Genomic DNA, 26,576 nt, shown 5'->3' with positions numbered 1-26,576 from the left:
CGGGAGGGTGCCTTCAGGTCGGCTTTGGGAGCCCAGCGCCTCCAGCCCTCCTCAGTTTCCCCCGTGCCAGGTTTGCCCCACTGAAGCGGAGCCCAGAATTCTACGGTCCCTACTCCTCCGACCAGCCCCTCGCCCACCTCGGAGACATCAGGATTAGGATCGCCCTCCTCCCGCGATCCCGCGGTACCAGGAGTCGGAGGCGACCTGTGAGCGCCCTAAGGGAGGCGGGGCCGAGACCGCTGGTGGGCGGGGCCGGGCGGGGCCGGGCGGGGCGGAGCTGCTCCCGGCTCTTGTCCAGCTCGCCCGCCCGCCCGCCCTGACTCACCCAGCCTGTCCCGCGAACTCTGCGGGAGTCCCGGCCGCTCCGCTCCCAGGGACACAGGAGTTGCAACAAGCGTCCGGCCCGTGAGGTGAGTAGGTGGCTCTCCGCCCCTGGGGACCAGGTGGCGGGGTGAGGATCTGGTCCACGGGAGGACCACCCCAGGTGCGGCTGGCCCTGTGACCTGAGCCCAACGCCGTCTGGGGCACAGAAGGAGCTGAGGGGTAGGCTGGGGGGTGCAGAGAGAGGCCCCGCCCTGGCCAGCCCAAGGGCACCTGTCAGGGAGCCCGGCAGGCCTAGCCAAGGACGAAGTGAAGATCAACAGGCTGGGGTCCACCCTGAGGGTCTTGACCGTGTTCCCCTCTCCTCCGCTGCTGACGACTCAACCCTGTGAGCCCCTCAATTCCCAGAACCCTACCACGTGGGAGCCTCACCAGGCTGTCCCTTCTGGGACTCTTGAACCTCAAGACTCCCCAGACCCCCCTAGTCCTGGCAGGACAGCTTGGAAAAGTACTGAGTTGGGAGTCCCCAGGCCTGGGGCCCAGAACAGGATCTGCTACTAAGGGGCCACCCTCCCCCACCCAGGCCGCAGTTTCTCACTTGTGTAAAAGTCCAAAGTTGGACCCTGTGTCCTCCGAGACCCATTTCAGGGCTGACAGCAGTCACTGTTTCTTCTTTGCCCCTTAGCATGAGCTGTGGGTGGGGACAGTGTGGGATGGGGCGCTGGACCAGGAGCACCCGCCACTGCCACGTGTTCAGAGGCAAGCTGGGGGCTTGGGGAAGGCCTGAGAGAGAAGCCGCAGCAGGGGTGAGGCATGGGTGGGCGGAGCTAAGGCTGGGTAGGGGGCATGTTCCTGGCCTTAGGCTGGGGAGGACAACTCAGCCTGCTGGGCAGAGCAGCCATCCTCCCTCCATTTCTTCTCTGCCTGAAGGAACCCCTTCTGAGGTTCTTTTGGCAAAGATGCTTCATCTCAGCGAGACGTTCTCGCTCAACAACGTGATCAGACAGATGGGACTTGGGGGTCTTGCCTCGAATGCCACTTGTCACAAGCTGTGACAGCTTGAGCAAGTTATTTCACTCTCCTGAGTCTGGAAAAGGAGGGTCCCAACATCCACGCTCCCAGAGCTGGGATAAAATGAGACACTGAAAGCACCTGGTGGTCATAAGTTCTCTGCTCCCACACCCCCATGAAGCCTTCTCCCCAAGCCCTCCCACCAGCCCTGTTCAGACACAGGGGGGCCAGCCTTGTGTCTGGGGAAACGTAATGGCAGGTTCGGGATGATCAAGATTGAGTCATGGAGACAGATAATGATAACCCCATGTCTGCTTCTGAGGCTGTTGTGTATACACTTTGCTCTGTGGGCGCATCCTCTGGGCCATCTGCTGGGGACCCTGGGTGTGTCTCTGCCTTCTTTCCTTTGATTGTGGACCCAGGATGGCCAGTGGGGAGCTTCCACCATTGTGAGATGGGTCCTGAAGGGTGGCAAGGACTCGGGGGCAGGAAGTTGGTCCCTGCCCGTCTGTGTGGCATTTTTGCTAACAGTTACCATTCTCAGGTGAAGCAGCTAAGCAGTGTCCCTCGCAGGGGTAGGGGGCCAGGGCAGGGAGAACAGTGGGTGGCCAGAACTGGAAGAGGGCATATGGCCGGCTCCCTGGTCCTGGGTCCCTCCTCAACTTAGTGTGTACTTGCCCTTTGTACACACATGCCCTGAGGTGCACACTCCAGAATGCCCCCAGGGTGTCCCTTTTGGTGGCTGCAATTTGGCTCCTGGGGGCTGTTGAGCTGCCCTGAGTGTGTTTCTAGCAGATTCCCTGGTGTTTTAGCCTGTGATGCACTGGAGGCATCATTACTTGTTGTTTAGGACAGGGTGTGAAAGTGAGCACGAGGGATGGGCCATTGGGTGAGGGATCCTGTGCTCTGTCTGCACACCCCCTTGCATGCATGTGCCGGCTGCTGGGTGAGTCAGGGCCTGAGTCAGGGGGCCCCCGGAGACTGGGTGGGGGCAGGCGTGTCCCTGTCCCTTACATGTTATCCCTGGTACTGAGGTGGGAGCCTCTGATGGGATTAAGGGTTGTGGCGGGCTGCCCCGACGTCAGCCTGGTGGGCGGGGCCTGCATCCCATATCCCCGCCCACTTCCACCTTGTCCTCACTCAGGAGCAACCCTAAGGCCTTCAAAGGTTGTGGGGACCAAAAAGGGAGGCAAGGAGGTGTCAGAGCGATTGACTGAGGTGTGGGACAGAGGCCAGTTTCCCTCCCACCCAGGAGACGGGTGGGAGGCTGGAGGACCGGCTGGTGACCCAGATGCCTCCCTTCTTTGCCCAGCCTGTGCCCAGTGACAGGCTATCAGGATGACGACCGCAGGCCGCAGGAAACCTGCGTGATATAAAACAGGATCTTTATATTTGGGAGCATGGATGCTGGGGAGGGGGGCAGACTGCCTAGGAGCCCCCTCAGAGGTGGTGAGGGGCTTGCTGCCTCCCTTTCCTTTGCCCCTCCAGCCTCGGAGGTGGGGGAAAAGGCTCCCGACCGCCTGTCAGGGAGGGTGATGTCCCAGCCCGTGGCCCACGCCCCCGTGTGACTTGCGCCTGGTTGTCTGTATCTGGAATAATGATACCTTGGTCTAAAATGAAAGCCAGGGACAGACAGAGTGGGCTGGCCGCCCAGGAGCCTGGCAGCCCAGCCCTGTCCCAGTCGTAGGTGTCACCCTGGCTCTCTCCCTGTGAGTTTTCCATTTCCTAATCCTCTGTCCGTCCTCGCGCCCCCCTGCCCCTACCTCTCAGAGGCCAGGTCTCTGTTTTCTGCCGCAGATCCTAGGCACTTGCCCCACTAGAAACCCAGGTGTCCTAGTCACTCCCACCCCGCAGGGCTGACCAGCCTTCAGCTTTGCCACTCCCTGCCCCTGGGGCCCGTAACCAGAGCCAGGCTCCAGCCGGCTTTTCCGGTTGGAGGTTGGAGGTGGTGCCCGGAGCGCCCCTGAAGGGGGTGCGGGGCCCACGCCCCGGAAGTCCCCGAGTCTCTGGGACTCTCTCTGGTCCAGTGGTGGAGGGAGCCGGGGCTGGCCGCCTGGATACCGCGTACCTGGGGTCAGAGAAGCAGAGCGAAGTGTTTCGGATTGGCGTCAAGGGTGGGAGGAGATGCCTGGGCTCCGGGAGAAGGCCACACGGGCAAGCTGTGGGGCAGCGGCCCCGGGGACTGCCCCTCCTGAGCTCTGAGAGGGCAAGCAGAGTCCGACCGGGGCAGGGGTCCCTGGGAGCAGAGGTGGTGAGGACAGTAGTTGCCCGGCTCCAGGAAGGAGGCGAGGTCTATGCGGGGAGGGGAAGGAAGCGCACAGCTTGCGGGTTCTGCCAGAGTTTGGCAGGGCCGAGCGCGGATTGCGAGCAGATGCGTGTGTCCGGCCCTTCTGGGGACCCGGCACCAGGCGCCCTTTCCTGAGGGTCTCTCCCTGCATCCTCCACTTCCTGCTCTCGCACAGGCGGGATGATTCCGGTGGCGGAGTTCAAGCAGTTCGTGGAGCACCAGCCCGCCTTCAAGGTGCTCAAACCTTGGTGGGACGTGCTGGCCGAGTACCTCACAGTGGCTATGCTCATGATCGGGGTCTTCGGCTGCACCCTCCAGGTAAGGGGCGGGGTCTCTAGGGGCGGGGTCTCTAGGGGCGGGGTCTGGGAGGTTCCGGAAGTCTTCCCTTACCGTCTGGAGACTGGACGTCTGAAATCAAAGTGTTGACAAGGTTGGTTCCTTCCGAAAGCTGTGAGGGAGAATGTGTTCCACGCCTCCCTTCTAGACTCTGGTGGCCTCAGGCATTCCTTGGTTTATAGATAACGTTCTCCCTGTATCTTCAAAGCATCTTCCGTGTGTGTATGTCTGTGTGTCTGTGTGTGTCTGTGTCCAGATGTCTCCCTTTCATAAGGCCAAAGTCCTATTGGCTTAGGGCCCACCCCCAATGACCTCATCTTAACTTGACTACATCTGCTCTGCAAAGAGTATTTCCAAACAAGGCAACATTCACAGGTATTTGGGGGTTAGGACTTCAACATCTTTTCGAAGGACACAAATCAACCCAGCTCTTTTTTTCAGACAAAGTCTGATGCTCAGAGGTTTACTGACTCTTCCAAAGCTGGGGGACAAACCTGGGGACAGTTGGGGGTTGATGGAAACCTCTCTCGCCTTCGGGCTGCTTCCTCCCCCACCCCACAACTTCCCAGGCCGCCCCAGATCCTTCACCATCTTTCACCCTCTCTCCCATCCCCAGGTGACACAGGACAAGATCATCTGTCTGCCCAGTCATGAACCCCGGGAGAACTTATCAGAGGCCCCGTGCCAGCAGCTGCTGCCGCGGGGGGTCTCCGAGCCCGTGGGGGACCCCCGGGAGTTGAGCGGCCTCAGGAACAACCTGGACCTGCAGCAATACAGCTTCATTAACCAGCTCTGCTACGAGACGGCCCTCCACTGGTATGCCAAGTACTTCCCCTACCTGGTCGTCATCCACACTCTCATCTTCATGGTCTGCACCAGCTTCTGGTTCAAGTTCCCCGGCACCAGCTCCAAGATCGAGCACTTCATCTCCATCCTGGGCAAGTGTTTCGACTCTCCGTGGACCACGCGGGCCCTGTCCGAGGTCTCCAGGGAGAACCACAAGGACCCTGCCGCCGCCGGTCGGGCAATGGTGACCATGGCAGCGGCGGCGGCAGGACCGGGGAAGGCAGGTGAGGCTGAGAAGGAGAAGGTGCTGGCGGAGCCCGAGAAGGTGGTGATGGAGCCACCGGCTGTCACCCTGCTGGACAAAAAGGAGGGTGAGCAGGCCAAAGCCCTGTTTGAGAAGGTCAAGAAATTCCGCGTGCACGTGGAAGAGGGGGACATCCTGTACACCATGTACATCCGGCAGACGGTGCTCAAGGTCTGCAAGTTCTTGGCCATCCTGGTCTACAACCTCGTCTACGTGGGGAAGATCAGCTTCCTGGTGGTCTGTACGGTGGAGACCTCGGAGGTCACGGGCTATGCCAGCTTCTGCTGCAACCACACCAAGGCCCACCTCTTCTCCAAGCTGGCTTTCTGCTACATCTCCTTCGTGTGCGTCTACGGGATCACCTGCTTTTACACACTCTGCTGGCTCTTCCACCGGCCCCTCAAGGAGTACTCCTTCCGATCCGTGCGGGAGGAGACGGGCATGGGCGACATCCCCGACGTCAAGAACGACTTTGCCTTCATGCTGCACCTCATCGACCAGTACGACTCCCTCTACTCCAAGCGCTTCGCTGTCTTCCTCTCCGAGGTCAGCGAGAGCCGCCTGAAGCAGCTCAACCTCAACCACGAGTGGACGACCGACAAGCTGCGGCAGAAGCTGCAGCGCAACGCCTGGGGCCGGCTCGAGCTGGCCCTCTGCATGCTCCCGGGGCTGCCCGACACGGTCTTCGAGCTCAACGAGGTGGAGGCACTGCGGCTGGAGGCCATCTGTGACATCACCTTCCCCCCAGGCCTCTCGCAGCTAGTGCACCTGCAGGAGCTCAGCCTGGTCCACTCGCCAGCCAGGCTGCCCTTCTCCTTGCAGGTCTTCCTGCGGGACCAGCTGAAGGTCATCCGGGTCAAGTGCGAGGAGCTCCGAGAGGTGCCCCTCTGGGTGTTCGGGCTGCGCGGCCTGGAGGAGCTGCACCTGGAGGGGGTCTTCCCCCTGGAGCTGGCCCGGGCGGCGACCCTCGAGAGCCTCCGGGAGCTGAAGCAGCTGAAGGTGCTGTCTCTGCGGAGCAACGCCGGCAAGGTGCCCGCCAGCGTGACCGACGTGGCCGGTCACCTGCAGCGGCTCAGCCTGCACAACGACGGGGCCCGCCTGCTGGCACTGAACAGCCTCAAGAAGCTGGCGGTGCTTCGGGAGCTGGAGCTGGTGGCCTGCGGGCTGGAGCGCATCCCCCATGCCGTCTTCAGCCTGGGCGCACTGCAGGAACTGGACCTCAAGGACAACCACCTGCGGTCCATCGAGGAGATCCTCAGCTTCCAGCACTGCCGCAAGTTGGTCACACTCCGGCTGTGGCACAACCAGATCGCCTACGTCCCCGAGCACGTACGGAAGCTCCGGGGCCTTGAGCAGCTCTATCTCAGCCACAACAAACTGGAGACACTGCCCACCCAGCTCGGCATGTGCTCTGGCCTCCGCCTGCTGGACGTCTCCCATAACGGGCTGCACTCCCTGCCGGCCGAGCTGGGCCTCCTCCAGAACCTGCAGCACCTGGCTCTCTCCTACAACGCCCTGGAGCTTCTGCCCGACGAGCTCTTCTTCTGCCGCAAGCTGCGGACACTGCTCCTTGGCTACAACAACCTGAGCCAGCTCTCGCCCCAGGTGGGGGCCCTCAGGGCCCTCAGCCGCCTGGAGCTCAAGGGCAACCGGCTGGAGGCACTGCCGGAGGAACTCGGCAACTGTGGGGGACTGAAGAAGTCGGGGCTCCTGGTGGAGGACACCCTTTACGAAGGGCTGCCGGCAGAGGTGCGGGACAGGATGGAGATGGAGTGAAGCCAGGGAGGGGCAGGTTGCGGTAGAGGCCTTCCGGATGCTACCACCCTGGAATCTCTACTGTTATCTTCAAGGGAGGGGGGCCAAGTGAGCCCAGGCCCGGAGAGGAGAAGCAGACGTGTCAGGCTGGTGCAGCCCAGGCAAGATCCTGGGCTTGGCTTGTCTGGGAGGCTGTGGATCTGGGGTGGAACATCCTGGAGGGATTAACTCAGTCATAAGACTCTCAGAGCAAAACCACACCTGTGTCTTTGGCTAGCTGGCCTGCCCCCAGCCCTGGGCCAGAGCTGCTGTTCCCCCCAGCCCACTCCGAACATTCTGGCTCAATCAATGCCACGTATGGGGGTGGGGCTCATCCCGATGGGATTTCAGCCCTCTCTTCCTGACCAAAACAGCTTATATCTGGGGTTCTCTCCCAAGGAGGGGACACAGACGCAACGGACAAGCTCCCCCCTCCTCCACCCCCAACTTGGATGTTAATCCCCTATTTATAAGTTGTTTGCTGTGGACATCTGAACTCAGAAAAATGGTTTTCATATGTGACTAGGCATCAAAATCAACATCACCAAAACAAAACATCCCAGGCCCCACCCCTGAAAGACTGACTCAGGAGCTTTGCCTGGAGGCCAGGAACTTGCCGGTAAATATAAGCATCCCAGGTAATTCTGACACAGACAGACCCAGGCCTGTGTGTTGGGAAATGCTGACCTACAGAGTAGATATCTGGGTGTCTAGAGCAGGGATTCTGAACTTTTTTTTAGATCCCTAGATGCTTTGAGAAATCTGATGAAAGCAGGGCACCTCCTTCCTCAGGAAAATGCTCACGTACACATATATGAAAAGTTCTGCAAACAACTTGAGGCAATCAGCAGATTCCCCCAGATCCCCTAGAGGGCTGTTTATGGACATCCTAAGGATCAGGGACCCCAGGTTAAGAACACCTGCTGTGGAGGGTACATTTTTCTGAAGACAGGCTGGGACTTTGTCTTTCAAATGTTCCCTATGCGAGGGAGTGTATATCAGTGGGTGCTTAATAAATGATACTATGAAAACTATAATCTTGATCCCTTGTGTCCACTCCTGTCATAGTCCAAGCTTTCGATTCCACCAGACCAAGTACAGGCAAGTGGCGACAGTCACATTCCAGAATCAAGGGTATGAGTCTACCCCGGAAGCAGAGGCAGAGAGAGACCTCAGCTAGCCAGGAGAAATGAGGTGGCATCGTCTGCCTAGCTTTTTTCCTGGAGAATTGCTCTTAAGTTGTCACCAGAGGAGTCGCCACAAGCCTTCAACGCCCATCACAGTGTCCCTGTGCTGGAGCGGGCAGGGCACAACCTGCCCAACCCTGACCTCCTGGGATCACCACCTCCATGACGTCTGCAAAATGCGAGCCTCCTCCTGGAACCAGCGAGCAGAGGCAAGGTGCTCTCCGGGAGCCCCAGGGTTCCAGATGGGGACATTTTCCCAGCACTCTTCAGACCAGCTAAAGAAAATGTGCAGGCCGCGGAGGCGCCAGGTAGAGGCACCAAACCCCGGGGCCTATCTTCTGCGTTGTCCAGGAGCTGGGCGCAAATTCTTGGGGCAGGGCAGTTGAGGGAAGTCTTAAAATGTCCCACGCAAGTCTGATTTGGAACTCTCTGGCCTTGACCTTGGCCCCCCTCCCGGCCCCCTCCCCCACCCCGTCGCCGAGGGCAGGGGTCACGCCACTGGATTCCCAAGGTCCTGACAGTGTCCCGAGCCCTACCCCGCCCATCCTACATGTCCTCGGCCAACCCTGAGCCTGCTGAAATGGAAAGGGCTTGCCCCGGGTGCCTAATTATGGTGAGGAGGCAGCAATTAAGCATAACAGGGATCCTAATGAAGCACTGTCCGAGATGAGAAAGCCAGTTCCGAGAGGGAGTGGGTGCCAGCGATGGCCGGGCCGGGAAGAGAAAGAGCGAGGCTGAGGACACAGAACCATGGCGACCACCGGCGACAGCGACAGAAAAAAAAAAAAAGAAAAAAAAAAGTCACGAATGCGCATGCGCAGCAGAGGCCACGGGCGTGACCTCGTCTCCTCCTCTGTACGCTTGCGCGCTGCTTTCTCCGCCCACCGCTCTAAGCGGAACGGTGAGTGGGTTTCCACACAGCGCCTCTTGCCGGAACGCTCGGGACTTCACGCATGCGCCTCACACTGAGAGGATTCGCACGTTGCCAGCAGCGAGCTCTAGGCGGCGTCATCCCTCCGGTCGGGACGAAGCACGCACGCGCGGAGGTTCGCACGCGGGAAGGGCGGGTGTGCACCGCGAGCATGCGCCCTGCTGAGCGAGACGGCGGCTCGGCGGGGTCATCCGAGCGCAGGCGCAGTGCGGTGTTTGTCTGCGGGACTGACGGGCGGCCGGGCGGTGCGCGGCGGCGGCGGGGAAGATGGCGGCGTCCTCCCTGGAGCAGAAGCTGTCCCGCCTGGAAGCAAAGCTGAAGCAGGAGAACCGCGAGGCCCGGCGGAGGATCGACCTCAACCTGGATATCAGCCCCCAGCGGCCCAGGCCCAGTAAGCACGGCGGCGTGGGGGAGGGGGCGAGCGGGGCGGGGCGCGCGCCGCGGGAGGCCCCGCCCCCGCCTCCAGGCCCCGCCCCCGCTTCCGGGGCGCTCTAGCTCCTCCTCTCCGCCCCGCTCCCCGCTATCGGCCAGCGGTGAGAGGGTCACGGTGACCCGGGAGGCGTGGGGCCCGCGGGTTCCCGGGCAGCCCTCCCCCTGCCTGGGGGTTCCCCATTAACGGGGCCTGGGAGCCTAGTTACCCGGCTCCAGGCGAGGCCCCCCCACCTGATGACCCGCCCCCAATCACCGGGATCCTCGGAGCCTCTGTCACCTATCCTGAGCCTTGCTTCTCCTACTTCATGCGACCGTGACCACATCCAGGTCTTCTGCTAACATGTACACATCCCTTGTCACCAGCTGATTCTACTCCCGCCATCTCAGTGATTGTGTCAAGAGGTTCCGCCACCCCCCCCCCGCTCCGCACCGGGGTCCTTGTCATCGGGGTTCAGCAGATGATCCACTCACGCTCACACACGCGCAACTGGCCAGGGGACACTTGAGGTCGCTTGACCATATTATAACCCTCCCTGTGGTTGTGTCTGGTGCTCCATTCTCCCTCCTCTGGGATCTTGTCACTGGGCTCAGCGGACTCCCTCCCATATACAGTTTATCCACATACACCAGGCCCCCTCATACTCCTCTGACTCGTTTCACTGTTGCCATCTTTCTGGCTTCTCCAGAAATAAACACGCAACTCCCAAGCGTGGTGGCTTTGTCATTTAGAATCAAGTGATTTCCCCATTCTTACACACCCACACCCACCCAGCCCGGGGACACCTGAGGCCAGTGCGACTCTGTCTAGGCATCCCAGGGCACATACACCTCCTTTCTGATCCCACAGTCCCGGTGCCTGTCTCCCTGGCGTCTTGTCATCTGGAGTCAAGAGCTACCCCCCAGCACCCACACCTGGCTCGGAATCACCGTGACCACATCTAGTCTCCTTGTGATTTCCTTCATGATCCCCTCCCCATATCCTTGAAGCTCAGAGGGAGTCAGATTTTTCCCCTCCCTACAGACCTGATGAACAGCAGCCCACACACATGCTTTTTGTTTTTGGCCGCACCGCGTGGCATGTGGCATCTTAGTTCCCCCACCAAGGATCAAACCCATGCCCCCTGCATTGGAAGTGCAGTCTTAACCACTGGACCACCAGGGAATTCCCCTGCCCACACACCCATGCCTTCTGTGTGTCTCTTGACCCAGCAAATTGCTCTCCTTTTTATCTCCTCTGATATGACTCCTGTGGCTTATGTAGCTCCCTGTGGGGTCATCCTGACAGGGCGGGGAAGACACCTCCTCATCTGGGTTCCCCCACCACTGCCTGCTTACCCAGCCTGGCGCCCCCATCCTTGTGTAGGGTCCACTCCTCATCCTCCCTTTCCTGACCTGGGCCCGTGTGGGTTCCTCACTGGATTGGGGGTGTGTGTGTGTGTGTCTCTTGGGGCCCAGAAAAAACCCCGAGGTGGCAGTGCTGGCGTTGGACACTGCCTGGGGTAGGAAGCCCAGCCAGGACTGGAGGGTCCCAGCTGGGCTCTGCAGTGCTCCTCCCCCTCCAACCCCAGCGTGGACGAGACAGGCCTAGGTACGGGGCCTGGGGTGCCTTGCAGGGTGGCTGTCCCAGATGCAGAGCGAGGCACGGTGAGAGCCATGGCGAGCAGGCCCCGGGGAGCCCCCTCCAGGCGTCTGTGTCTGTGTCAGCTCCATCCCATCCTCCCAGTTCTCCCATCTCTGTCGGTTTCTACCCATCTCTGCAGTTTGGTGCCGCGTGCCTCCCCCTCCTCTTTGTTATGATTTGATTTGATTTCTTTTCTTTTGGACAAATCGGTTGTTTCCGTTGTGATTTATCGTGGTGTTGTGTTTTTTTTTTTTCTTCCTTTTCCCCATCCAGTTATTGTGATCACTCTAAGCCCTGCTCCTGCCCCGTCCCAACGAGCAGGTACCAGCCTTTTTATCATCGCTGCTTGGACCTCTGCACCATTGACCTAACCGCTGCCCCGGCCGCAGAATGCCATCCCCCCCTTCCCTCTCCCACGTGCTCCGTGTGTGCGTGTGCGCGTGCGCATCCCCTCCTCTCACCCTCACTCTCTGTCCATCCACACCGTCAGCGTCCGGCCCACCCGGCCACTTCCTCTGTCTTCTCACCTCCCGCTCCTCCCTTCCTCTCGGGCTCAGGTTTGGACTCCCTGGAGGAGGAAACAGACTCCCTCACCGGCCGGGAGTCTGTCGCCTGCCAAGGGGGTCACGAGTGTCCGTGCGTGCGTGTGCCTGCAGGCGTGTGCGTGAGCGGAGGGAGGGAAAGCTGGGCTCTGCCTCAGCAGCTCAGCGAGCCCGTGTCACCCTCTGGGCTGGGCCGTGCTAGGCTTGGACTGAGTCCCTGTCCTCTCGGGGCTGGCGCTCCCCAGGGGTTGGGGGGCCCTGGGGGCCTCCGGGCAGGAAGTGGAGGAGGCCCCGGCGCCTTAGAGGGAAGGCCGGGTGGAGCAGGGGAGCAGGGTTGAGGTTGGGAAGCCTCTGGAGAAGGTGGAATTTGAGCAAAGTCTCCTGGGAGGTGGGGGCAGCACAGGGATGGAAGTAGAGGAAGCAGCCCCCCCAGGGCCCGAGGGCAGATGCCAGAGGGTCTGGGAGCAGATGGGTGTGGGACATGCCTGTGCAAAGGGCGGGGGTGGTAAGAGAGATGGGGTGGGGGGTCTGGCCTCGTTGATCCTTGTGCGTGTGAGCAGGACTAGGTTGGGAAGTGTGTGTGTGTGTGTGTGTGTGTGTGTGTGTGTGTCTGTGTGTGTGTGTGTCTGTGGAGACCCTGTGGCCTGTCGTCTCCCCGTCTGCGTAGGTTTGTGCCATGCCCTGTGTGCGTGCGCCTACGTGTGTCGACTGACAGCCTGGTCCGTGTATGGTTCCTGATGACCGCATGCTCGCCGCCCCCCTCCCCCCGCCCGCCCCGTGTCCTTTCTCGTTCTCTCTCATTCATTCTTCTCTCTCTCTCTTTCCCCTTCAGCCTCTCGCTCTCATTCTGCCCTCCTGACCTGCCGTGGGCCCGGTACCACCTCTGTGACTTCTGTTCTCAGGGTCTTTGTCTACCTCCCTCCACCCCACCTTAGCCACCCCACACCGGCCCCGCTCAGACGCCTACACTGCGTCAGTTTGTGGGGCTGGCTGGAAGCCTCTGTCCCCCTACAGCCTTGGCCACGGGTTCTGGGGCAGCCCTCAGAGGGCCCGGTGGACTGTGTAAGGGAGGGGACCGACAGGACACCACACAGAGAGGTCTGGGGAGGAGAGGGGTGTGGGCCTCACTCGGAAAGGGGGCCCTGGTGCCCCCAGGGAACCTGAACCTGACAGGGATCCAGGGTCCCGGTGCAGGGGGAGCTTGAGGGTCCTCGGGAGCCCCGGAGGTTGTCCAGCCAGAGAGGGAGGGATTAGGACTGGGATTTTGGCCCTGGCAGAGCAGAGCAGCAGGGAGGGCACGGGAGGAGAGGCCTCCGGGCCAGTGGAGGGGACTGGGCCCGGCCACGTCCCCGGGGTCCCCAGAGCTCTTCCATCACTCCCGCCAGGCCCTCCTAGGACTACAGGCCAGGCTCTCATAGACCTGCCCCTCGCTCTGGCTGCGGTCAGGGTTGCAGGCCAGCAAAGCGCCCGGGCACCAGGTGCTGCACCATACCCGTCTCTACCCGTTGATCACTGGGCCCACGTCACCAGGTGCCTGGAGAACTGTGGGAGGAGAAGGTGGGCTGTGCGGGAAGTGTGGAGAGAGAGGAGGGGGCGTCAGCCAAGGGCTAAGGAGAATGGCAGGCCCCCAGCTCCTGGCCTGCTCTCCACGGGAAGGTGAACCTGGGAGGTGCTTGTAGCCTGCAGCCTCCCCAGCCAGGGGCTCCCCTTCTGGAGGCTGAGTGCCAGAGTCTCTGGGGTTCAGGGGTTCACTGGAGGCTCGTCACCCTGGCCCCCACTCCCCACCCTGTGGCCTGCCCAGCCAGGAGGCTCCTAGCCCCTCAGGGTCTCTGCTCTCCTTTCCCAGGCCCCTCTCCGGCCTGTCTCTGCAGCGCCTCCTCTGGGCAGCTGGGCCCCAAGTCTCAGCTCCCATCTGTCTGTCTCCTGCCCTCCCGTCCCCTAATGCCGCCTGCCCGTCCTGGGGTGCCCGCTGCCTGCCCGCTGCCTGCCTGCCTGCCTGCCTGTAGCATGCCCGAGCTGTCCGCATGCAGGCTTCTGGAAAGAACCAAACTCGCCGCCTGGCCCGGCCCCTGCCCCCCACGTCCCGCTGGCCCCTGGAGGGGCTATGCCACCTGGATTCCCTCACCCAGAGGACACAGGCCCAGCCTGGGGTCCTGCCCCTGCCTCGTCGGCCCTAGCTCCGCAGGCCAGGCCAGGAGGCTCGCCGATGAGCCCGCTGGCCAGAGGGCGGCCCTCCCTGACCTTGAAACAGAGTGCTGGGCGAGGCAGCTGGGAGCCTGGGTCCCTTGCCCACTCTCTCCCCAGGGTGGTCCAGCAAGGTCAGCGCTGCCCACAGCGCCAGAGCTCGGACTGATCCCAGCGGGCATTCCTGCCTTGTGTGGTCCAGAGTGTGGGCGTGGTGGCCCTGGGCCTGCTTCCCGGGCGGAGGGGAGGCTGCCTGCCCGAGGGACGGCATCCGCCTCTGGGCCTCCGTTTTCTGTCAGGGGAGGCTTGGGGATGAACCCTCAGCCTCTGGGGACCACCCCACCGCAACAGCCCACCGCAAGCCCTTCCAGGTCGGAGGAGTAGGTGGGGGTGGGGGGGGTGGGAAAAGGCACCCTAAGAGTGGTCTGGGAGCGGGGAGCTCCTCCAGCCCAGCAGGGCAGGGGGCTGTGCCGCCCTACCTGAGGGATGCCAGGGAGGGGAAGATGAGGGTGCCAGGCCCTTGAGCTGGGGCCAGCTGGGAGCTAACCCCCTCCCTGCCCCTGGTTCTCACCACCCCAGCCCTGCAGCTCCCATTGGCCAATGATGGGGGCAGCCGCTCACCGTCCTCCGAGAGCTCCCCGCAGCACCCCACGCCCCCCGCCCGGCCCCGCCACATGCTGGGGCTCCCATCAACCTTGTTCACACCCCGCAGCATGGAGAGGTGAGCGGCTAGGGTGGCCGGTGGGAGGGCCGGGAGGTCGGGGCCGGGGCGGGGCGCAGGGCCAGCCTCAGGGAGGAGCTGGTGAGCTCTGCGGAACCCTGTGTGTTAGGCGCTGGGGTGGCCTCAGGTTGGTCAGGACCCCCCATTCACCAGCACCCACTCTCTGTTCCCTCAGCATCGAGATTGACCAGAAGCTGCAGGAGATCATGAAGCAGACGGGCTACCTGACCATTGGGGGCCAGGTACCGCCCTTCTCTCGGCCCCCCCAGGGAGGGTGGGCAGGACGCAGCTGGTAGGTCTGGGCTGGGGGTGGAGGGCAGAGGCCCGGTGGACCCCCAGCCCTGGCTCTCCTCGCCAGCGCTACCAGGCGGAAATCAACGACCTGGAGAACCTGGGGGAGATGGGCAGCGGCACCTGTGGCCAGGTGTGGAAGATGCGTTTCCGGAAGACAGGGCACGTCATCGCTGTCAAGGTGAGCCCGCCCCCGCCCCCTCCCCGGTGGGCCCCGCACCCCAGGCTCGGCGCTAAGGCCCCTGCTGTCCCATGCAGCAAATGCGGCGCTCGGGGAACAAGGAAGAGAACAAGCGGATCCTCATGGACCTGGACGTGGTGCTCAAGAGCCATGACTGCCCCTACATCGTGCAGTGCTTTGGGACCTTCATCACCAACGTGAGCCGCCCGCCCGCCCCCCAAGCGTCCCGTGCTGGTCTCTGAGCCAGCCCCGTGCCCCCCGCCCCTCTCCCAGGACCCGAGCCTGTCTGGGGTGGGCAGGAGGGTACAGCCACCCCGCCAAGCCGCCACCTGCTGTCCCCGCAGACGGACGTCTTCATTGCCATGGAGCTCATGGGCACGTGCGCCGAGAAGCTCAAGAAGCGGATGCAGGGCCCTATCCCTGAGCGGATCCTGGGCAAGATGACGGTAGCGGTGAGCAGCTGGGTGGGGCGCGGGCGGGTGGTCCCCCCGCCCAGGCCCCGTCCCTGCCATCACTGGTGCCCTCCTCTGCTCGCGCCGCAGATCGTGAAGGCACTCTACTACCTGAAGGAGAAGCACGGCGTGATCCACCGGGACGTCAAGCCCTCCAACATCCTGCTGGATGAGCGGGGCCAGATCAAGCTCTGCGACTTCGGCATCAGCGGCCGCCTTGTTGACTCCAAAGCCAAAACGCGGAGCGCAGGTTGCGCTGCCTACATGGCAGTAAGTGGGGCCCAGCAGCACCCGGCGGGCAGGCCTGAGGGGCGGTGCACCCACCCCAGCCACAGGGGTACATCCACCCTCTCCTACTTCCCACCGGCAGCCTGAGCGCATTGACCCCCCGGACCCCACCAAGCCCGACTACGACATCCGGGCTGATGTGTGGAGCCTGGGCATCTCCTTGGTGAGTTGGGGCCCCTGCTCTCCAAGGCCAGGGGTGGGGTCTTCTCGGGGTATGGAGGCAGGTGGCGGGAAAGGGCAGGATCCTGTCCTTGGCCGGCCCAGCCCTGCCCATCTCTCTCCCAGGTGGAGCTGGCGACGGGACAGTTTCCCTACAAGAACTGCAAGACGGACTTTGAGGTCCTCACCAAAGTTCTACAGGAAGAACCCCCGCTCCTGCCCGGTCACATGGGCTTCTCGGGGGACTTTCAGTCCTTCGTCAAAGACTGGTGAGGGGACTTCCCTGGTGGCACAGCGGTTAAGACTCCACGCTCCCAATGCAGGGGGCCCGGGTTCGATCCCTGCTCAGGGAACTAGTTCCCACATGCATGCCGCAACTAAAAGTTAAAGACTGGTGGGGAACCCTGGCCCCGCCCTCCGCTCTGGAAGGCAGGGCGTGGTCAGATGTAGCCCTGCACCCAGGCCACTGGGGAGGGGAGAGGGGCCCCAGGAAGGGGTGGGGGCTGGAGACCGAGCCCCGGGAGCTAGGAGTTGGGTTTGGACTCAGCCTGAGGGGACACCTGGCCCCAGGGGTATTTGGCAGGGTGGCCCTTGGGCTTCACCTTGGGGGAGCTGTGAACGAGCAGAGGCGCCCCAGGGCTAAGAGCTCTGAGTGTCCTGCACCAACTGGCAAGAGTAGCGCACGCGGGACGTCCACATTGGAGCCTCCCGTTGGGGAGCCCACCCACCTCTCCCATGGGCGTCTCACAGCGCACATTGGGCTTCTGTCACGGTGGGGGGCCCAAGCGCAGGGCTGGGAGGGTGCGGGCTTCTGCCCACAGATCTTGCAGACCGGACTCAGCCACGAGGACGGCCAGGCCCCTCCTCCCTGCTCTTACTTCTCTTCCTTTCCTCTTCTTCTTCCAGCCTTACTAAAGATCACAGGAAGAGACCAAAGTATAATAAGCTACTTGTGAGTACCCGGGGCCCTCCCCAGCCCCCATCCTAAGCCCCCCGCCGCACTGGACGCCGGGCCTGAGCAAGGCCAGCAGGGAAGACGCCCTTGCCCTAAGTGCCCCGCCTTGGGCCCCACAGGAACACAGCTTCATCAAGCGCTACGAGACGCTGGAGGTGGACGTGGCGTCCTGGTTCAAGGATGTCATGGCGAAGACCGAGTCGCCGCGGGCGAGCGGGGTCCTGAGCCAGCACCACCTGCCCTTCTTCAGGTAGCCGCACAGCGGCGGCCAGCCCACTGGGGGCCGGGGGCGTGGCCACCGGCCTCCCCTTACCCACCCGGCCACCCAGCTGCCCGCCAGGGGAGCCCTGGGACCTGGACGGCCGCCGAGGGCTGAGGACAGAAAGTAGGGGGCGCCGACCCACCCCTGGCTCCCTGCCCACCAGCCATGGACAGATGGGCCCGCCAGGCCCCAGCCCTTCCCGTCCCAGGATCAGCCGGCTGTGCGCATCCCCCCCGACAGACACTGTGAACGGAAGACAGCAGGCCGCGAGCAGACTCGCTATTTATTCAGTTGTAACCTCTGGGCTGGGGCGGCCCCCGGGGGCCGGGAGAGAGCCGCCTGTCCTGTCCCCTCCCCTCCACACCGCGCTGTCCCACTGCCGCCTCGCACGCACATGCACCCTGGCTCCGTCTCCCTCTCTCTGTCCCCTCCCTCTCTACCTCTCTGGCTTTCCCTGTCTCCCTTCCTGCCTCTGCCTCTCTCCTGGCCCAGGCCCTGCCACCCCCGGCGGGACCCCTGGGTCCGTTTAGGTCTCCGGCAAGCCATGAGTCAGTTGGCTGGCGTCCTCGCCCTGGGCAGGCGGGCTGGACGTTGTGACTGCAGCCAGACCCGGGCTGGTCTCTCTCTTTCTCTTTTTGATCTCAGGGGGTCCTTTTTGGAGTTTATCGTATTTTATTGTACTTGGTGGGGTGTTTGGGGGGTGGGGGGAGGAGAAGACCTTGTTCTCATGGGGTTTGTCGGTACCTTCAGAAACTTTTACCAAAGTCATGTTTAGCTGCTTGTGGTGGCAGCCCCCCCGATGGCCCCACGGGCGCTGGGGGGCTGGGGCCGAGCTGTGGGGGCCTGGGCCACCCCGCCGGGGAGAGACTAGTCCCAAAGGTGGGCTCTGGGGGGGCGGGGTGCTCCTCCCTCGGGGCTGGAGACTGGCCACAGCTTGCAGGGGTGAGTTGAGGACCTCGGGGGGTGTGGAGGGAGCCCAAGGGGCCGTGGCCACACAGGGTGGCCTTCAGGGAAGGCAGGCGTGGGGCATGGTGGAGGGCAGCAGGTGCCGGTGAGGCAGAGGCGGAGGAGGGGATGGGTGATGGGAGCAGGGGCCACGGGGCCCGGGGAGGCAGGGATTGAGGGCGCGTGGAGTGGACGTGGGGGTCTGAGGACGTGTGACAGGGACAGAGGTGGGGCAGGCCGAGGGCTGGGCGTGTGGAGGCAGTCACGCCCTCGTAGTGGCCCTGAGCGCCCCTCGACTCACCCAGAGCTGGCCAGTCCCCAGCCCACGCTGAGGCCCGAGCCCGGCACCCCCGGGGCCCTGGGGAGCAGCCAGAGCAGGAGGGGGTGTGTTTCCTTTTTGTTGGTGATGCATGCAAATCAAGTGGACAACGAAAGAACACACACACACACACACACACAAAAAAAAAAGAAAAGAAAACTCCAGAAAAACCACAAAAAGCAACCAACACCAAAGGTGAGGAAGCTCACTGGATGTAGCTGAAGCAATCTAGACTAGGCATCACTGTACCCTCCATCTATCTCACTGACTAGTTACTACTAGGATAGTCACAAAACGCCGCATGTTTTAAAAAGTACTCGAAGTCATCTTTTCTCTGCCCCCCCTCTGGGGGGTGGCCACCTTCTCTCGCTCCAACCCCCTTTGTGAGGGGAGGGGGGCAGGGTGCGGGGCCGGTAGGCCTGGACCCAGCCCTCCCTCATGGGCCCCAGCCACAGGGGCCTTTGTGGGTAGATGGGAAGGTTGCGTGGCTGGCCCCAAGGGCCAGCTGCCTGAGTTTATTTTTATTTAACTTTATTTTCTGTTTTGTGAGTGTGTGTCCGCCCGTTCCCCCTCCCCGCCTTCAGTGTTAAATGGGAGCCTCTCCTTCCCCTCTACCTTTCCCATGTCTCCGCCCCCCCCCCAAGTCACCAGTCACCAGCCATCCCTCTCCATCAGGCAGAGGGTGAAGTGGGCAGGTGGGGGCCTGGGGCGGCCTGGGCCCAGCCCATGGTCCACAACCCCTTCTCAGGCCGCCAGTACTGCCCCATCCCTTTTTAAAACGAAACGCCCTCGTTTGTAAATCCTTAGACGCTTGAGAATAAAACTCCTCCCTTTTCTTCTGCGGTGTCTGTGGTGTGTGTCCTGAGCCTGGCAGGGCCTGGCAGTGAGGTGGGGAAAGGGGCCAGGGAAGGGGTCGTGAGCCCCGACCTTGGGGCTCGGGGGCTGGGGGATCGGGACCATCCTGGTGGATGGGGCCTCTGCAGTGAAGAGAGACAGGCAGGTCTGGGGGCTGGTGGGGTGGTGTTTGTAGTGGCTAGCCCCATATCTAATGGCCAGCGTGAGGGACCTCCCCCCAACCCGATAGCTACAGGTCTGGCCAGAGAGCCCTTAATCCCCAGCAGGCCTTGGCCGTGGGCTCTGATGTGGGCCCGTCAGTGCGCCACCCCCGCTCCTTGCCTCCCCAAATGGCCCCCCAGCCAAGGCCAGAGCTGCCTGCCCGCCTGCTGGGCCCAGTGCTGCCTCGGCCGGTCCAGCACGCTGGGCACCGTGATCCCCCTGTTCCCAGGAACGACCACCTTGCCCAGCGAGCCAGCTGGTATGTACAGGCAAGGGGACATGGCCCAGCACACCCCCATTCCCGTGTTACCCTTTCTCAGTGCACCCTCTCATCCACCCCGCCTGGGGGAATGGGGGTGGGTGGGAGGTGGGGTCCGCCCCGACCCCCGTTTTCCAGGTTCTCTGGGATCCCCAACTTCTTCGAAGTCCCAGCAGCCACGGTGAGACCAAGGGCTGTGGGAGGGGAGCAGTCTGCGCCAACGCTTTTAGGAAATGTCTGTGTTGGTGATCCTGGACATTTGAGAACATCCTTTGATGAGGACCCCATCTGAGCGCCTCCTCAAGGCAGAGGTCTTTGTCAGTGTGGTGCATGTGTGTGTGATCACACACCCCAGTGGAGGCCCCCTGTGCCTCTACCCTTTGCCGCTGCTGCCCTCAGCCTGCGAGTGAGTGAGGAACACCGACAAAGGGAAAAGGCCCAGACCCTGGTGGCCGGGCTGGGCCTCCACGATGCCCAAAGGGCTGGGGTGAGAGCACCTTGCTATTCTTCCCTCCCCTTAGGCAAGAATGGGGCCAACACCCTCCCCCCAAACGGCCCTGCTGTGACCCCAGAGGAGCCCCTGGTCCTTGGTGGGTGAGTGGGGGGTTCAGACTCCAGAAGGGGAGGACCTTTGACCTCACCCAGGCTGACCCTCCACCATCAGGTGCCCCTCGACCCCTTCCGGGCCAGGGATTCCCTCGCTCACTGGGGGTGGAGAAGTAGAGGTCTGGGAAGGGGGCTCCTCCCCAGGAAGGCGCAGCTTTGCGCCCAGGCAGGCAGTGGAGGCGAGGTTGGCTCACTTGCCAGGGGAGCCTAAGGGACAGCGCATCCTCCTTCCCCATGCCACCCTTTCTCCCTGCCAGTGTCCCTGTTCCCCGCGGCGCCAGGGCCCAGGCTGCGCCGACCCCTTTTCAGTCTGGAGCTGTCGGACGCGGAGGACGCCTACCCGCGCCGCGCGGGGACGCTGGAGGTCCCGGCTGACAGCCGCGTGTTCGTGCAGGTACGGGCGCGTGGCTCACCGTGGCCGGGTGGCAGCCTGTGGGGGCAGCCGACCCTGACCGCGACCCCGCCCCCCAGGCGGCCCTGGCCCGTCCCTCCCCGCGCTGGGCCATGGCCCTGCACCGCTGCTCGGTGACACCATCCTCACGCCCGACCCCGGGCCCCGCCCTGGCGCTGCCGCGTGGGGGCTGTTCCGCCGACTCCTCGGTCACCTTCCCGCCACCGCGGCCGCTCCCAGGTGCCGCTCGCCCCGCGCGCTTCAGCTTCCGGCTGCGCCCGGTCTTCAGCGCCTCTGTGCAGTTCCTGCACTGCCAGCTGAGCCGCTGCCGCCGCCTCCGGGGAGCCCGCCAGACGCCTGCGCCTCTGACGCTGTCTCCACCGTCGCTGGTGTTCGGGCACGGGGCGGGAAATCTGGGCGCCCAGGCCCGTCGGGGGCTGGGCACAAGAGCCTCTGGCATTTGAGGGAGAAGCCCCTTAGGATTTGGGGATCTGGGGGTCTGGGAGCTTTTGGACCTGGGGGCGGAGGTACCTCGAAACTGGGAGTAGGCACTGGGTCTCAGGCTGGGGCTGGGCGCAGGGACGTCCGAAGGGGCCGAATTTCCAGGGGTCTAGTAGTGCGACACCTGGTTGCAATATAGTGCTGGACACTTAGATCTCTTGGGGGGCCTGGGGACCCGGCCCTGGAGCCGGGGCCCTGACGTCCCCGCCTCTTGCCTCCCCCTCCTCCCAGTGTCTGCCTCCGGATGAGGCGTGCGCGGGCGCCGGCAGTGGCCGCGATGAGAGTCTGGGTGCCGACAGCCCTCACCTGCACACGCTGACGCAGCCCATCATGGTCACGGTGCCGCGGCTGCCCCCCAGTGAGCACGCAGTAGTCCTCAGCGGGGGTCTCTGGGGTCGGGAAGGAGGATGGGGAGGACATCTGAGGCATGAGCCCAGTCTCTGCGTTGTACTCCTAACAGGGCCACCCAAGGGCGTCCCCGGCAGTGCCGTGCGACCCGAGCCTCCCGCGCCGGCCCTGGGGGTCCTGGAGCCCGCGCCGGTGGTAGCACTTGTCTTGGCCGCCTTCGTGCTGAGCGCCGCTCTGGCCGCCGGGCTCGGCCTCGTCTGCGCTCACTCAGGTACCAACCTGGGTCCGCCGGGATCTCCGCCTGGCCCCCAGCCTATTCCCACGCGTCCGGACCCCTAGTCGCAGCGATCCCAGCCTGCTCGGGCCTGACCATCCCTAGACCTGCTTCCGCTACGCCTGCAGCAGCCCCCCAGGGGGCGCCCTTGCCCCGGCCCAGCGCGCAGCAACACCTACTCCTCAGCCTGCCTCTCCTCTCCAGCGCCCCCGCCCCGCGGCCCGCCCCCGAGAGCCTCGCCCAGCGGCCCCACGCCCAGGAGGCCCCAGTGAGGCAGGTAAGTGTTGAGGGGAGGGAAGAGGGGGAGTGTAACCTGGGGTCGGTAGGACGGATGGAGGAGGGAGGTGATAATGACTTCATAGCGCGTTCTCTCTGCCAGGCGGAGTATCAAATGTTTTACGCATATTAATCCTTGTAACAAGCTTCAGGTAGATACTCTTATAATCCCCATAATAGATATTAAAAAATGAGGCACTCTCTGAAATTAACTTGCCAAAGGTCACAAAATTTGGTAGAGCTGGGATTCGAAATCACGTAGTGGGTGACCCGCGGCCGACTGCGGGCTTAGTGTCGTAAGAAAGGACCTCAACACCTCAGACAGGCACACTAGGCAAGGAGAATTCGGGTTTCAGACCTAGCACCCACCCTCGCCCCGGCACACAGACTGATGGGGCGGCCAATAATCGGCTGGGAAGGGGGTGACCTGCCGTAGAGTCCTCTCCCCTGCTCAGCCTGAGTCGCCCCTCTCCAGAGATAGCGCGCCCCCAACAGGGTCCGGAGACATACCAGCCACAGCCTTGGACCAGGCCCGCCAGGACCTGAGACTCGATGGGACTAAGATCCCTGAGCCCCGCGTCCCCTCTTGCTCCTCCTCCCACCCTCCCACCTGGGCTCAGAATAAACATCTGGCCTGAACTGCAGCGTTCTGAAGTCTGCGTGTGCGCGTGGCGCGGGGGTGGGGATTCCGGGGTGGAAAAGGTCCAGACTAGAGGGGTGGAGCTTTGGGGCGGGGCTCATACGCCCTTATATATACGTGTGCGGTTACCGCCCAGGGGAGCCCCAAGGGCATTTTGTCCAAAACAAAAAGGGGACACCCAACCCCACCAGCTTAAATTAAAAAATAAGCCTCGTCTCCTTCTCCACCCCTGCACCGCCCACCTGCCTTCTCAACCCCAGGATTTCTCCACTCTTCACTCCCACCGCCCGGACCCTGCCCTCGCTAGGGCCTCGAGCTCAGGCCTCTGTTCCGGTTTCCTCTCCGTCTAGCCTAAAGGTCCTTAAATCCCTCCTGCCCAAGCTCCTCCCTCCCCAGAGTATAGACAAGGGGAGGGACTATTAGCTCCATTTTACGGTTGAGGAAACTGAGGTTCGGCAAGGCCAAATCACTTGCTCACCAGTCAAGGCTGACCGACCCCACAGCCCAGGCTCTTGGCTACAAAGCACATAATAGGAGTTTCACAAGACGTAGTCTTGGAAGGGAGGGAGGGCACGAGATCTAAGAACTTGGCTCCAGTTCACGAATGAGATAGAATGCGGGCGGGGGGTCTTGTTCGCCCCCGCCTCAGTTAGATGCCAGTCTCCTCATTATTTCCCGGGGAGGCAGTTCCCTTCGGCCAGCAAACGCAGAGCCACGCCCCCATCTACTTCTGCTCCGCGCGGGGTCTTTTGGCCCCAGCGGCCGCCGTAACCCCGCCCACTAGGGAAACGGCCCCGGAGCGACGACACCGCCCTCACCCGCCTCACCGGCATGAAGCCCCCGCAGCGGCGGCGAGCGGCCCCGGCGCGCTATCTGGGTGAGGTGACCGGCCCCGCGGCCTGGAGCGCCCGCGAGAAGCGGCAGCTGTTACGACTACTGCAGGCGCGACGGGGCCAGCCGGAGCCGGACGCCGCCGAGCTGGCCCGGCAGCTGTCGGGCCGGAGCGAGGTCGAGGTGAGAGGGGTCTCGGGATGGGAGCGAGGCTGGAGGCGGGGCTAGGATGTGTTCGGGGCTGGCGGAGAGGCGGGCCCTGGGAGTTGGCGGGACGAGAGTGAGGCTTGGGGGCGGGGCCTTGGAGTGGGCGGGTCGAGGGTGAGGCGGGAGCGAGGTTGCGGAACCGGAAGAACGCCGGAGGAGGCGGGACTAGTGCAAGGCTGGGGGGCCTCTTGTGCCTGCGAGAAGCTGAGGGCGGGGCGAGGGTGGAACATAGCCGAGGGGCGGGGCGAGGAGGAGGCAGTGCTGCGGCAGGCTGAGGGGCGGGGCGAAGCCAAAATCTAGGGGCGGGGCGAACTTTGAGTTAGAGCGGAGGCCCCGGACTGGGTGGAAGGCGCAGAGGGACTGGGTGGGAATGAGGTTGAAGTGAGAGTCAGGAAATGGGGCGGAGTGGACGAAGCGGGTAGGTGACTAGGGTAGTACTTAGCACGAGGGTGGGCCCTGGCTGCGGGGAGGAGCCAGAACCGGCCAGGGCCTTACATCTTTTTCAGGTAGCTGGTCACACCTGGGGCCTTGGCCCAAGACCCCTGGGCAGAGTCCCTATGACCCTTAACTCCGGGCCAGCGGGAGGCTAGGGAGCAGTGGCCGGCCCTGGAGCAGGCAGTGGACTGCCTAGCCCTAGGCTTCTAGAAGGTCCATTTGGCCTCATCCTCTCACTTCCCCAGATCCAGGACTTTCTCCGGCAGCTCAAGGGCCGAGTGGTACGAAAGGCCACTCAGGGGATGCATCCAGGTGGCCCACAGGGTCCCAGGCGCCGGGAAACACAGACCCCGGCCCCCATCGAGGTGAGGCGGGGCGAGGCTCCCCAAGGCCGGCCCCTGGAGGATGAGGTGGGAGTTGGGGGGATACCCTGGTCAGGGGAGCCCCAGGAGGGGTAGGGCTTGGGGGACTCCTGAGGGTTGATCCCTGAGCACCTTCTGGTTACTCCACCCAGGTGTGGATGGATCTGGCTGAGAAGATAACAGGCCCGCTGGAGGAGGCCCTGACCGTGGCTTTCTCACAGGTACAGCCATCCGCCAGGCAGGATGGGGGTATCCCGGGGACGGGGTCATATATGTGAGTCTAATTAAGCTGGATCTGGTTCCTGGGTCCCTTCCTCTTGCCAGCTCTGTGACTCTGGTCCATCACCGGACACCCTAGCCTCAGTGTCCGCACTTCTGAAGCCCTCTGCTGAATGTGACGCCTTCCTCAGGGTGGCAGAGAGGATTTGGAGGTGGAAGGCTGTCTCCTGCAGGGCAGGGGAGTAGCCCACGGGGACACTTCTGCCTTTCCTTGCCTTATCTCTCTGCCTGCCAGGTGCTCACCATCGCGGCCACGGAGCCCATCAGCCTCCTGCACTCCCAGCCCCCCAAGCCCACGCAGGCTCGTGGAAAGCTACTGCTCCTCAGCGCTCCTAGAGGGCAGGAGGACCTGGGCCCTGAGGCTCCTGGCCCCGCCCCTGAGGCCCCTGGACGGCAGGAGGCTCCTGGCCCCGCCCCCAAGACGCAAGGCCCTGCCCCTGAGGCATCCTCTGAGTCCCTGGCTGGCCTGTCCGCTGAGGAAGACTTTTCTGTGGACTTCGAGAAGATCTACAAGTACCTGTCGTCCATCTCCCGCGGCGGCCAAGGCCCCGAGCTTTCTGCAGCTGGTGAGAAAGGAGGGGCTGACGATCTGCGGGTGGGAGCCTCTGGCCGTGGGAGTCTCCGGTGGCAAGCCCCGCCCTTCCCTCACCCGTCCCCTTTCCATTCATCACCAGAGTCAGCTGTGGTTCTTGACCTGCTCATGGCACTTCCTGAGGAGTTGTCCCGCCTGCCCTGCGCCGCCCTGATTGAACATATGTCAGATATGTACCTGCGCCTGATGGCCCCCCAGCCCGACCCTGCCAGTGGGGGCCTGGGGTCTGGGGCTGAGGATGACGGGACAGGTTCCAGGGGGCAAGAGGAGGCTGGCCAGGCCACTCCTCAGGCCCCCGAGAATGCTGGGCCCAGCGAACCGATATCCACTTGGCAAGCAGCTGGGATCTGCCCCCTGAACCCATTCCTGGTACCCCTGAAGCTTCTAGGCCAGGTGGCCACCTCTGCAAGGTGAGGGGTCTGGCACCTCGCCAGACACACCAGACATCAGTGAGCCCCCAGGCCCTCAGTCCTGCTTGGGCTGGCACTGGGTTGTCACTGAGGATCTTGCCACGGTGGAAGGTCCCTGACGCAGTGTACAGCACAGGCCGCCTTTAAGATGCTCGATACGGCATGGGTCTCAGAAATGGAGGCACAGGGAATTCCCTGGCGATCCAGTGGTTGGACTGCATGCTCTCCCTGCCCAGGGCCCGTGTTCAATCCCTGGTCAGGGAACTAAAAACCCACAAGCTGTGCAGCATGGCCAAAAAACCCCCAAAAACCGAAGCAAAGTTGTACAGGGTTTCAGCCATAGAACTGGGGTGAGGGGGTTCCAGCCAGATGGCTGGGCTAAAATCACCCTCAGATACTCCCCCCACTGGTTCCTCATCCCTTCTGAAGTCCTGTATCCAGTGTCCTGTAACTGTGAATAAAGTTCTGGTCTATCCCCCTGGCTCTCTTTTTCCTGTGAGTTAAAGGTGGGAGGGGGCCCAGAATCAGAGGTAGGGAGCCATAGCTTGGAGTCCTGGGGACGGAGCGGGGACATGCCAGGGAGGAGGGTGTGGTTTTCGGTAAAGGCCACTGCACCAGGTCCAGTCTGATGGCATCTGGAGCGACCTTGGCTTGGCTGTGAGGGGACCCTTGGTGATTGTTTGGAGGGTCTAGGCCTGAGCCTGACCAGTGTCAGGGAAAGGTTTTCAGAGCCCGATGACCCTCCATCATACAGATGGAGGGGAGAGGCTAGCAGAGTGAGGGTGGCCAGGTCGGGGGAG

The 26,576-nt window shown here is 63.0% G+C and overlaps 4 protein-coding genes across 8 annotated transcripts; all 4 read left to right on the top strand.

The window, feature by feature from the left end:
• The first annotated feature begins 265 nt into the window (after nt 1–265).
• Nucleotides 266–7,921, top strand: LRRC8E (leucine rich repeat containing 8 VRAC subunit E). 2 transcript variants are annotated; one of them, XM_007114184.4, is made up of 3 exons: nt 266–410; nt 3,795–3,937; nt 4,572–7,921. In XM_007114184.4, the coding sequence occupies exons 2-3, from the start codon at nt 3,800–3,802 to the stop codon at nt 6,819–6,821; spliced, it is 2,388 nt and encodes a 795-aa protein (XP_007114246.1). In that variant the 5' UTR covers nt 266–410; nt 3,795–3,799; the 3' UTR covers nt 6,822–7,921. The 2 variants fall into 2 exon arrangements, with proteins under 2 accessions (XP_007114246.1, XP_054937054.1); XM_055081079.1 differs by lacking the exon at nt 3,795–3,937 and having other exon boundaries at nt 341–410; nt 4,572–7,861.
• Nucleotides 7,922–9,153: 1,232 nt separating this feature from the next.
• On the top strand, nt 9,154–19,139 carry MAP2K7 (mitogen-activated protein kinase kinase 7). Of its 3 annotated transcripts, none has more exons than XM_028499845.2 (13): nt 9,154–9,348; nt 11,284–11,331; nt 12,385–12,426; nt 14,316–14,457; nt 14,633–14,699; nt 14,816–14,929; nt 15,007–15,126; nt 15,274–15,375; nt 15,472–15,651; nt 15,752–15,832; nt 15,955–16,097; nt 16,735–16,780; nt 16,903–19,139. In XM_028499845.2, exons 1-13 carry the CDS (start codon nt 9,225–9,227, stop codon nt 17,035–17,037), a joined length of 1,344 nt encoding a protein of 447 aa, XP_028355646.1. In that variant the 5' UTR covers nt 9,154–9,224; the 3' UTR covers nt 17,038–19,139. The 3 variants fall into 3 exon arrangements, with proteins under 3 accessions (XP_028355646.1, XP_028355645.1, XP_023990156.1); XM_028499844.2 differs by having other exon boundaries at nt 9,156–9,348; nt 15,274–15,381; XM_024134388.2 differs by lacking the exon at nt 12,385–12,426 and having other exon boundaries at nt 9,159–9,348; nt 15,274–15,381.
• A 354-nt stretch (nt 19,140–19,493) lies between these two features.
• TGFBR3L (transforming growth factor beta receptor 3 like) lies at nt 19,494–23,458 on the top strand. The gene is made up of 10 exons (XM_007114187.3): nt 19,494–19,624; nt 19,763–19,805; nt 20,024–20,030; nt 20,146–20,214; nt 20,488–20,624; nt 20,702–20,990; nt 21,325–21,480; nt 21,583–21,741; nt 21,949–22,021; nt 23,420–23,458. Exons 1-9 carry the CDS (start codon nt 19,494–19,496, stop codon nt 22,014–22,016), a joined length of 1,059 nt encoding a protein of 352 aa, XP_007114249.2. The 3' UTR covers nt 22,017–22,021; nt 23,420–23,458.
• On the top strand, nt 23,450–26,249 carry SNAPC2 (small nuclear RNA activating complex polypeptide 2). Of its 2 annotated transcripts, XM_007114181.3 has the most exons (5): nt 23,450–23,674; nt 24,379–24,498; nt 24,648–24,716; nt 25,010–25,340; nt 25,449–26,249. In XM_007114181.3, the coding sequence occupies exons 1-5, from the start codon at nt 23,492–23,494 to the stop codon at nt 25,778–25,780; spliced, it is 1,035 nt and encodes a 344-aa protein (XP_007114243.1). In that variant the 5' UTR covers nt 23,450–23,491; the 3' UTR covers nt 25,781–26,249. The 2 variants fall into 2 exon arrangements, with proteins under 2 accessions (XP_007114243.1, XP_054937122.1); XM_055081147.1 differs by lacking the exons at nt 24,379–24,498; nt 24,648–24,716.
• The last annotated feature ends 327 nt before the right edge of the window (nt 26,250–26,576 follow it).

Source organism: Physeter macrocephalus, chromosome 2 (assembly GCF_002837175.3).
Source record: "Physeter macrocephalus isolate SW-GA chromosome 2, ASM283717v5, whole genome shotgun sequence".
Lineage (NCBI taxonomy): Eukaryota > Metazoa > Chordata > Mammalia > Artiodactyla > Physeteridae > Physeter > Physeter macrocephalus.
Note: the sequence above shows the minus strand (reverse complement) of the source record. Positions and strands in the feature narration are given on the sequence as shown.

Bases quoted from the DNA above. Each gene is read 5' to 3' on its own strand.
- LRRC8E (XM_007114184.4), top strand. From the start codon at position 3,800: ATGATTCCGGTGGCGGAGTTCAAGCAGTTCGTGGAGCACCAGCCCGCC. The intron at 3,938-4,571 runs GTAAGGGGCGGG...TCCCATCCCCAG, and splicing joins TCTTCGGCTGCACCCTCCAG to GTGACACAGGACAAGATCAT.
- MAP2K7 (XM_028499844.2), top strand. From the start codon at position 9,225: ATGGCGGCGTCCTCCCTGGAGCAGAAGCTGTCCCGCCTGGAAGCAAAG. The intron at 14,458-14,632 runs GTGAGCGGCTAG...CTGTTCCCTCAG, and splicing joins ACACCCCGCAGCATGGAGAG to CATCGAGATTGACCAGAAGC. The intron at 14,700-14,815 runs GTACCGCCCTTC...TCTCCTCGCCAG, and splicing joins ACCTGACCATTGGGGGCCAG to CGCTACCAGGCGGAAATCAA.
- TGFBR3L (XM_007114187.3), top strand. From the start codon at position 19,494: ATGGCCCCCCAGCCAAGGCCAGAGCTGCCTGCCCGCCTGCTGGGCCCA. The intron at 20,215-20,487 runs GTGGGTGAGTGG...TCTCCCTGCCAG, and splicing joins AGAGGAGCCCCTGGTCCTTG to TGTCCCTGTTCCCCGCGGCG. The intron at 21,481-21,582 runs GTGAGCACGCAG...TACTCCTAACAG, and splicing joins GGTGCCGCGGCTGCCCCCCA to GGCCACCCAAGGGCGTCCCC.
- SNAPC2 (XM_007114181.3), top strand. From the start codon at position 23,492: ATGAAGCCCCCGCAGCGGCGGCGAGCGGCCCCGGCGCGCTATCTGGGT. The intron at 24,717-25,009 runs GTACAGCCATCC...TCTGCCTGCCAG, and splicing joins TGACCGTGGCTTTCTCACAG to GTGCTCACCATCGCGGCCAC. The intron at 25,341-25,448 runs GTGAGAAAGGAG...ATTCATCACCAG, and splicing joins CCCCGAGCTTTCTGCAGCTG to AGTCAGCTGTGGTTCTTGAC.